This window comes from Neltuma alba, unplaced genomic scaffold, assembly GCF_004799145.2.
Source record: "Neltuma alba isolate B1F8T4 unplaced genomic scaffold, ASM479914v2 tig00011697_pilon, whole genome shotgun sequence".
In the NCBI taxonomy this organism is placed as follows: Eukaryota; Viridiplantae; Streptophyta; class Magnoliopsida; order Fabales; family Fabaceae; genus Neltuma; species Neltuma alba.
Window position 1 is genome coordinate 46348 of NW_021636334.1, and position 9568 is coordinate 55915.

General features: G+C 33.4%; 2 protein-coding genes across 2 annotated transcripts; both read left to right on the top strand.

Annotated features, from left to right (window-relative positions):
* Positions 1 to 748: 748 nt before the first annotated feature.
* On the top strand, positions 749 to 4101 carry LOC114716877 (repressor of RNA polymerase III transcription MAF1 homolog). The gene is made up of 11 exons (XM_028901946.1): positions 749 to 816; positions 1056 to 1167; positions 1261 to 1331; positions 1430 to 1491; positions 1767 to 1840; positions 1929 to 1991; positions 2349 to 2436; positions 3249 to 3311; positions 3381 to 3460; positions 3575 to 3646; positions 3780 to 4101. Exons 2-11 carry the CDS (start codon positions 1136 to 1138, stop codon positions 3859 to 3861), a joined length of 687 nt encoding a protein of 228 aa, XP_028757779.1. The 5' UTR covers positions 749 to 816; positions 1056 to 1135; the 3' UTR covers positions 3862 to 4101.
* A 1917-nt stretch (positions 4102 to 6018) lies between these two features.
* LOC114716874 (uncharacterized) lies at positions 6019 to 6608 on the top strand. The gene is made up of 2 exons (XM_028901944.1): positions 6019 to 6131; positions 6254 to 6608. Exons 1-2 carry the CDS (start codon positions 6026 to 6028, stop codon positions 6520 to 6522), a joined length of 375 nt encoding a protein of 124 aa, XP_028757777.1. The 5' UTR covers positions 6019 to 6025; the 3' UTR covers positions 6523 to 6608.
* Positions 6609 to 9568: the final 2960 nt, after the last annotated feature.

The window sequence follows — 9568 nt, forward strand, 5'->3', positions numbered from 1 at the left end:
GTCCTACTTGGTATGAATGTTAAAATCATCTACTAGGATTTTTTTCATTTTAAATTTTTTGGTGCGAACAGAAGTTATTGTAGCCCAAGGCAAAGAAAAAAAAGCCAATCGCTAAGTTCCTAAGTTTCCTAAGTCCTGCCTGAACCGTCCCAATATCCAGGGTCCCGTTCAACAACCGGTTCTAAACGGTAGTTTAACATGATCCGACATTCCGACTACTCAAACAGTCAAAACGTGAAAAACAAACCGTTAGGGGTAGCGGTCACCGGCCAGACTGACTGTCCAGTCCGGTTCAGCTATTTTTTGGTGTAGGTCCGCCCTTTATATCATTGGTATGACTGTTAAAATCATATAGTGGGATGTTTTCATTTTAAAATTTTGGATTGGATTTGTCGGTAGGCCTGAAGCCCCGAGCTTGGCCCATAAACAGGGGAAGTACATGGGCTAATGGGCCGGGCATTCCAGTCTTCTTACCGGCCAGAGTCATTTCCCTTCAACAAATCAGCGATATCCGACATATGATTCACTCTCATCCACAATTACGAATTTCGAACAAAATTAGAATATTCGTATTTCCTAGGCTTGAGCTCCTTCTGATTCCCAAATTCTTGAACCCTAATCGTGCAAATCGGTGAGTGCTCGCTTCGGAGGTTCTCATACGAAGCAAGATTGCGTGTTCCTTTTGAGTTTTTGTGTTCGCTTCGGAGGTTCTCATACGAAGCAAGATTGCGTGTTCCTTTTGAGTTTTTGTGTTCGCTTCGGAGGTTCTCATACGAAGCAAGATTGCGTGTTCCTTTTGAGTTTTTATTTCACAAGGTACCTCAATTATCATTCTTCTCCGATTGCTGCTTAGAATTCTTTCATTTTTATGCGTTTGACTTCCAAATTTCCTGATGAATATGGGAAGTTTTTATTTCGTGATTCTTCCGCGGTTCATGACTTTAAATGCCTGTATTATGTGTTGCTTTTCTGTATTTCTGATGTTTGGATTGATATCAAGTTTGGAAACGAACTTATTATTATTGTTATCTTTTGGTTCTTTGGTTATACCATAGGAAGACGGAAAGACTGGAGTTCTTTCTGCAGTTTACATTAGTCACATTGGAATCATCGTGTTGCATTCAAATACTTAGCCATGAAATTCCTAGAGTTTGCTTCTCTGGATCGGTAACTATGAAATCAATTTATTTGTGATGGATTATGGATATTTATTTATTATGAACGAATTAGTATCCAATAGTGTCTTTTTAAAATTTGTAGGCTGAACGACTTCTTAAGTCATTTGGATATGGGAGAACGTACCATCAAAGGATGTCTTGAAGCTTATACTTGTGAGGAGAAATTCATGACTCCAGTCAGAAGATTTTGTTTTGTATATTCACTTTGTTTGGATTGGTTTGAAAAACTTTGTTTGGCGTTGGGTTCTTAGGCAAGCACGCTGGAGCTGACAAAAAACTCTCTCACAGATTGTCCCTCAGCCTGGACAGCGAGGTAAATAGGTTGATGATGACTTATTATGCCTAAAATATATGAATTTTGGGAACGTTAGTTTTTAATGTCTCAGTTTCTGTTTCTTGCGCTAATGACTCCCCCTTCTGCCATCAGTAATTTAATTTTAATTATTCTTTATTTTAGATGGTGAGTTTTAAGGTGCGGGATTATTATGCTTGGATTTCATAGCATAGTTTATCCTATTACGCTTCTTGGTGTTCACCGAATATTTTTTCTAATGCTGTAGTTTCTTTATTTAATTATTTAAATTTCAGATTGCTGATTATCTTGGGAAATCATCAGACACCGATTCTTCTTCATCACCTGATTGCATATCTAGCAGATCCAGGTGCCCAATTGGTTGTCGATAGATTTTGTAAAGGGAGACTTAATACCAGCCGTTTGTGTAACATGTTTTTCTCGTGTGTTTATTCCAGCCGAAGGACATTGGTGTACTTGGTTCTTACCCTCTATCACATGTATCCGGACTATGAATTCAGGTATCTTAGTATCTTATGCTGTATCAGAGATGCTTTCACGTGTTGAGTGAAAAGGAGGATTATGGGTAATGCTACTGTCAGCTTATATGGCGACATGGCAACCCGCTATATAATCCTCTTTTTGATTTTATTGGGAGTGTTGTCAAAAGGTTTGACAGACAGTTCATAAAACTGTTGCTCTGGCAGCTGAGAGTTCGAGTCTCTCCATTTCCCAAAGTCTTGTTCTGGTCATTTATTTGGCCAGTTACTAATGCCTCAAGTCTTATCTAATGCCTCGAGTCTTATATGATGTTTATGGTGGTGTATTCCATTGTGCTTTCTATAATAGTATATTCCTACTCCTTTGATGGTTTATAGTGCAGTTAAAGCTCATCAATACTTCGCAGAGGAATCGTGGGACAGTTTTAAACAGATTTTTGATACCTACATGCTTGAAGCCTCAAAGGTGCTACTACCAAATCGCCTCTTTTGAATTTTACTTCTATAATGGTTGCATCGTGAGAAAGGGATCGTATTATGCCAAAAGATATGATTGGAAATTGGGAGGGGAAGTGAAGGAATTAAAGAAAAAGGGGGCCTGATTTAAATGAGGGTTAAATTGTAATTCCGCTTTCCCTTTTTTCAGTTGCTTGGATGCTGTAAAATTAATTTGGAAAAAGTGATGGAAAATTAGATATCAAACAAGTGAAAATAAATCACTATGCTCTTGATGTTGTAATAAAATATTGGCTAAATGAATAATGTTATAGTTGTACTCATAAATAATTATCTTTCCTTGAGGGTGCCCATCGATTCATAATATATATTTTTTGAAATGAAAATAAAGATAGAAAGATGAATGATTTTGACGGAACAGAATTTTGAAAGCCATAATTATGTTTGGCATGTTATGAATTATTAATTGCTAAAAAATTATCATGATACTCTTAATATCAACAACTATTAAAATTATTTTTATTTTGATCAGTTGATTTTTTTTAAAAAAACTTTTAATATAAACATTTTGAATATTCTCTTTTACCTTTTTATTTATACAAATATTTTTAAATCCATTACGTAACGTTAGGATATTTCTTTATTATTTATTGCTTAACATGCAACATTCAAGGTTGTGCAGAAAATGTTATGCTTTCTATTTTTTTTTTTTTTTGGGGAAAAAAAAACTAATGCTTTTTATTTGGTATATGGTGACCATGGTTAATTTTCGTCGCAACGTGCTGTACTCATCTCTGTTTTTGCTTGACCTGTCTAATGCAGGAATGGCTTGAAACCAATGGGGGTGTCTCTCTGCTGGACACTCTATACAAGGCCCTTGATGAGGTGGGTTACCTTTAAAGCCAATGTTTGAGATAGTAAGTGGTATTTTACTGATGATTCCTTGTGAAATAGGTGGTGAAGTTATCAGACTGCGAAATATATAGTTATGACCCAGATTCTGAAGCGGATCCATTACTAGAGAGAGGAGCAATGTAAATGTTTTTCCGCTGCTGTCATCATCATATACGTTTTAAACATGTTTAAATGGTCACTTGTTTTCACCTGTAAAGTTTTCTAATAAGGTGGTGTTTTGCTGGTTTCTTCAGATGGTCCTTTAATTTCTTCTTCTATAATAGAAAGCTAAAGAGGATTGTGACTTTCCGTTTTGGATGTTTTAGGTGGGTTGATTTGGAGATTATTTCATTTTCATGACATCAGTTCTTTTCTTCTGTTCTGTTCTGTTTTTTTTTTTTTTTTTTGGGTCATAACGATATTCATCCCTAGCTTTCATTGTTGCTTTGTCTTTGGCAGTAATTTGGTTGCTGATGGGTTCCTTATGGATGAGATACGGGACGAGGAAGATGGAGAAATATTCGCTGACATGGATATATAATGATATACAGTGGAGCTGTTTGTTACTTAGGTCATATGTATACAAGATCGTCAACTCTTGTGTAATATAGTATATAGATGTTTTGTCAGAGACCAGTTTGGTCTTATAGCATCCGTATCCTCCTGTATGCATGTAGGTTTAGCTTCTGTATCTTCTTCCTCTGTGCTGCTAGCAACTACTCTCGTAGTTTGTAATCATGCGGCGTAAAATTGTAGGTCAATAAGATGACGAGTCTTGGTATATATGTAGTGTAATTTTAGCCTCTGGAACATAAATGGCAAGGACTTGCTTGTTTGGCACAATTGGTGTTACATTTGGGAAGGGATTGTGATCAATCTTATTGACACAAGCTCGTCTGACATTTACATGTTTGTGATAAACCTCTTCTTCCTTTTACATTCAGGACTTCATTAAAATTTCTCTCAGATGGATGAAATATATATATATATGTATGTATATATATAAAATATAACCTTCAATCACACTACACTCGTATTAATGCCTTCCCAAAGGAAAAGACTTTATGCATCGATGTAAAGACATTTTATATTCATTAAAATTTCTCTCAGATGGATGAATGATTTTGCTTGGTGATTTGCAAGATCATGTTCATTCCTGGCAAATTTTCTTTGAAACCAAGGAGGAATGAGCCTACCTTGAGCAGATTTGCATTTCAACTTGTCTTATGGCTTGTTAGCACGAATTGTAGAGCATAGAAATTGGACATTAATCTTTTCCCCTTGTTATGGGCCTTTTAGGACAACTGTATGCCTACCATATGCGGCATGACAAATGAGCCTTGCAATTTATAACTGGAGTATATGATTTGGCAGAGTTTTGATAATGTTAATACGTATAAATTTGAGGGCTAATGGCTTCCCCTGCATGTTTGAAGTTCAGAATTCTTCTAGAATACTTTGTGAAATTTTTTAATTTCCTTTCTCTCGAGTTACATCAACTCGTGACAGAAAGTGTTCATACGTGTTTTACCTGCTTGCTTATTTTAATGGAGGGAAAGAGAAAAGCACATAAGAAATGAATATATTTGTTGTCTACTTTTACACAATCATCCAAACGCAACATGTGTAAGCTTACATTGATCTTTTGCTTTTGCCCTTTGATCTTTTGCACTTGTCTTCTTATATGATAACTATAGCATCTACCTACCAGTTGCCACTATCATTGTAAATCGTGGATCAGGCAGACATAAGTGCCGAATTACCAACGACGTTTTCCATGAAGAAATTGCCACGTGGGATCTTTGAGAAGGAATTCGGCTTTGCCCAATATAGAACGTTTGCGTCAATGAACTAGATTTCCAAATTTAACTCTACACAGTATGTGCCTCTATTATTTAAGAAGATAAAATCAATTACCTCCAGGGAAAGAAAAAAAAGCCAACCCTGAACAATATCTTATGAAAAAAATCAGACTAATTCAAGAATTTGAATTTATTAAAAGTATCGAAGGGAGTATTTTTTTTAAAGGAATAATAGCTTACTAATTTCATTAATTTCTGTAAATTAATTTTTTATCTTCTATATTTAGGATCGTAAGGAGTATATCTGATTGTAACAATATCAGCTCATTTTGAAAGTGGATTATATCTTTCAGTAACTAATTGATTTTACAGCAACAATTTTTTTTTAATCATCATCATCATCATTAAATCTTAACCTGAAGATATCAAGATTTTAGCTTAAAAAAAATTAAACTGATAGAAATAAGAAATAGTTAAAGTTTTAGGGTACATCTCATGATTTGCATATTTAATACTCATTAACATGTTGCCCTTCATCACACATGCAATATGATCACTTGATGAGTGTTATGGTCTCAAATCTAATGAGCGGCCACACTTCAATCAAAATTCAACAGTGCCATGTGTAAGTCTAAAGCAAAAGACACATGGACTCCAATTTCCTTTGTTTCTTTCTTAAAAGTCTAAAACATTATATATAATATATAACCTTCAATCATACTACACTCGTATTAATGCCTTCCCAAAGGAAAAGACTTTGTGCATCAATGTATAGACTATTTTATATTCCTCGCAACTTTTACTTCATATTCAAGTATGTGTGTCTGTGTGAATGTGTGTATATATAAAGGTAGGATCTCAAGCAACGGGGTGATTCTTAATAGAGATGGTATTAACCTCATCATGGCTTATTCTTTTTCTTCTCTCTGCTGTTTCAACCAAGTTCTTTCCTGGCATAAGATCATGTTTCAGTACCCCAAAATGAGGTCCCAAAGCTTTAGAGACAATGGTATGCGTGATCCATCAGCTTTGTTACTCCTACATATGAATCTTCTTTCATCTGTGTAACAAATAAGATGTTGCTTGTTCTGATATGCTGTGTTCTTCGATATTGTTGTTGATTTTGATCAGAGAACAGTGTGGATGCAAACATGAGTGTTTTAAGAGAGAGAATCGGTAGAATCAGAAAGAGAGAGAGGCTTGTGGATAGATGTGGTTGGAACTATAAGAATGAAGTCTATGGGGAAAAGTTTGAGAGATCATCAAATCATCATCAAGCTTTCATATCAGAGTTTGCGGAATTAATGGCCATAACCTGTGGTTCTATAGGACTTGTCTTTCTTACTGGTTCTCTCTGCATCTTCCTTGTATCCCTCTTGGTGTTTATATCTAAAAATTAAGTGTGAACAATATATACTCTCTTGTTCGCAGCTTCTCGTCACATCTTGAACAAAAAATCTAACTTTCCGGCATGTTTGTCAGTTTATGTTTTTTGTTTTAAAGTTATTTTCACTTCGGTTTTGTATGTTCTATTAAGGTTTTGTATTAATCGCACCTATATGAGTAGTCACTTTAATCAAAATATCTTGTTATTTTGGATGCATTCATCACACATACTTGTATAATTGTGATTAATTCTCTAATTGCTTGATTTGAGTCTTCATATACATCCAATATTTCTCTTATCATATTTTTCTTTTTATTATTATTATTATTTTAATGTCAATTTTTTATTTTTGTTGGGCTTGTTCTTCTTCTTGAGTCTTAATTAAAGGCCTTAGTACCCATACTATAATACTACCTCCAGTCCTACTTATAAGACCTCGTTTGTAGACTACAAACGAGATCTTATAAATAGTACCGGGGGTAGTATTAAAACTCAACTTAAGTCGACTAGTCAAACCAACAAATTGGTTAACCAATCCTTGGCAGTTCAGAGAAAAATTTTAGACAGGTCAATCAGGCTAGATTTTATATTTTTTTCTTTTATTATTGAGCCTAAAACCACGTCATTTTAAGTTTACTAAAAATGACAACATGTCAAACTTAGGCTTTGGTAACTCTTGTTTTATTGGATCATGTATAGCTTATATATGCATGTCCCATTTACCTGTGTGTTAAATACTTTTTATTCAAATATTACTCTTTTAAGGATTTTATAATTAAATTATATTACTACCTCTGGTTCCAATTATAAGACATTGTTTGTAATCTACAAAAGAGATCTTATAAATAAGACCGGAGTTAATATTTTAATTATTACTGGGTTGATCTCTATTCAATCATAGCTAGACTTGGACCACTGATGATTAAATCACTACCTTGATCAGTTTATTTACCTATCTTATTTTCTGTGCCTTAGCGCAAAGTTTTATTTTTATTCTTCTCCATGTCCATATAAATTCAACTAAATCTTTCGTGTAACTATCAACCTAACACAATCCTCCTCTTTTATATCTAAATCATAGGAACTAACAAAAAAAGAAAAATGTATACGAGGTTGAAGAAATGGACGACATTTTTTGTTTTGCCAGCGAAATGGATGGCATTTTTAAACATACAGTCATTTGCACAACCCATAATAGCGTAAGTTGATTTATTTATCTGATTTTATTTGATGAGATAGGTCTTGTTGCTGTAATTCTATATTCTCCTTGTTATTTTTGTCACATAATTAAGGAAGCAGGCTCCGGTGAAAAAAAAAAAAAAAAACATAAGGAAGCAGGTAGCAGAAAAGTCAAGCCGTTTTCATGGAAACGGGTGTCTCGATGGAAAAGGATAAGTTTAAGAATAAAGGGAAGATGACTTTTAGACACATAGAACATATTAATACTCCCTCAAGTCTTTTTTCATAAGAGCCTAATAAATAAATTATGCAGTTTAAGAAAATAATTAAAATTAGTTAAAACTAATAAATATGTAAAAATGAACTTTATTTTTTCAAACATGCCCTTATTTATAAGGGATAAGTAAGAATGACAATGTAGTAAACCCTTTAATTAATGCAATCTATAAAATTAATTAGGGGCAAAAATGGTAAAAACATATCAAATGTTCAGATAACCACAAAGTGGGATCTTATAAAAATGACTAAAGCAATTCAAATTTCAGGCTTTTATTAAAAAAAAAAAAAAGAGGGAGTAATACTTATTCTTTTACTATTTCTTTTTGTGACCAACACATTTTGAATTTGTAATGTTTTAAAATGGAAATCCTACCAAAGAACGCTAGTATTGATTTTACAGCATTAATATAACTCCAACACATAATTATTTTTAAGCTAAACTAAACATAACCTCTCATAAATTTTAAACCATATACCATTATTATGTCTGAAACCTTTGAGAGTTTATAATAAATTCTCTAATCTCTTGCTTTTACGCGATAACTTATCCCGTGAAAGTCGGGGAATTATTTATATATCAATCAAAATTGGGGATTATTATATGCATATATAAAAATAAAGTTTAAGGAAGATATATAATTGATAACTAATAAGGGTTATCGACATCTAACCGTTATTTGTAAATAATCCTAAGCATATAAAATTTTATGCAGTCTAGCATTATCTTCATATAAAAAAAAAAAAAGAAATTTTGATAATAGCTTATTGGAGAAATTTGTTGTTTGCATTAATTTGGATTTCGAGAGTCATTAATTTCTACTTCTCACCTTCGTTAAAAAAACGAATTTGTATGTCTGTATATAGTTTAATGTTAAGTAATTACAAATCACGAATGACTTGGGACATGTATCTTATAATTTAGGTGGGGGCACGTATAAGGACCAATCCCCTTTATACTTAGCATCCTTATCTTCCATCAATTACTACCACTAATTAATAATTAATTATTTACGAACTAACTCCATGACATTGCCTAACATTTGGTTTTCAATGGACACCTATACTCCCCCCATTGGCCTTACATTAGATTATTAAGTTAAGCCAGAACCTTAAAAGTTTAAGGAAGTTCTGAATTTCAAAGAAAATGGTTGATTCATAGTTGAAACATCAGATTTGTGTTTTGTGTTTAAATGACATAACTCATATCTCCCTTTAATTAATCAATCTCAATAAACTCAGAGAGAAATCATTAATTAATATTAAAAGAAACTTTCCGGCCATAATTATATATTCCTTCTAATGAAAAAATAATCCTATCAAAAGAAACTTTCCGGCCATAATTATATATTCCTTCTAATGAAAAAATAATCCTATCGTGGAGTTTTTACTTTCAGTTTTAACAAACGTTCTCCCTGCACCTTCTGGTTGCCTGTATAAAAATCACTCACAAATAAGGGCTTTCCAGCCAGTTCAGTAACACCTTCGATTTCTTTGTGATAGGGCATAAGAGAAAGCCCTAATAAAAGACCTTGTTCTTCAGGACTTGATCTTTTCAAGTAAAGATGAGAAAAACTAGTTATAAGATAACACAGAAGGAAACC

Excerpts from the sequence above, each read along its gene's own strand:
- LOC114716877 (XM_028901946.1), top strand. The coding sequence starts at position 1,136 with ATGAAATTCCTAGAGTTTGCTTCTCTGGATCG. Across the intron at positions 2,437-3,248 it reads ACATGCTTGAAGCCTCAAAG|GAATGGCTTGAAACCAATGG; the intron begins GTGCTACTACCA and ends TGTCTAATGCAG. Across the intron at positions 3,647-3,779 it reads TTCCGTTTTGGATGTTTTAG|TAATTTGGTTGCTGATGGGT; the intron begins GTGGGTTGATTT and ends TGTCTTTGGCAG.
- LOC114716874 (XM_028901944.1), top strand. The coding sequence starts at position 6,026 with ATGGCTTATTCTTTTTCTTCTCTCTGCTGTTTCAACCAAGTTCTTTCC. Across the intron at positions 6,132-6,253 it reads CCAAAGCTTTAGAGACAATG|AGAACAGTGTGGATGCAAAC; the intron begins GTATGCGTGATC and ends GATTTTGATCAG.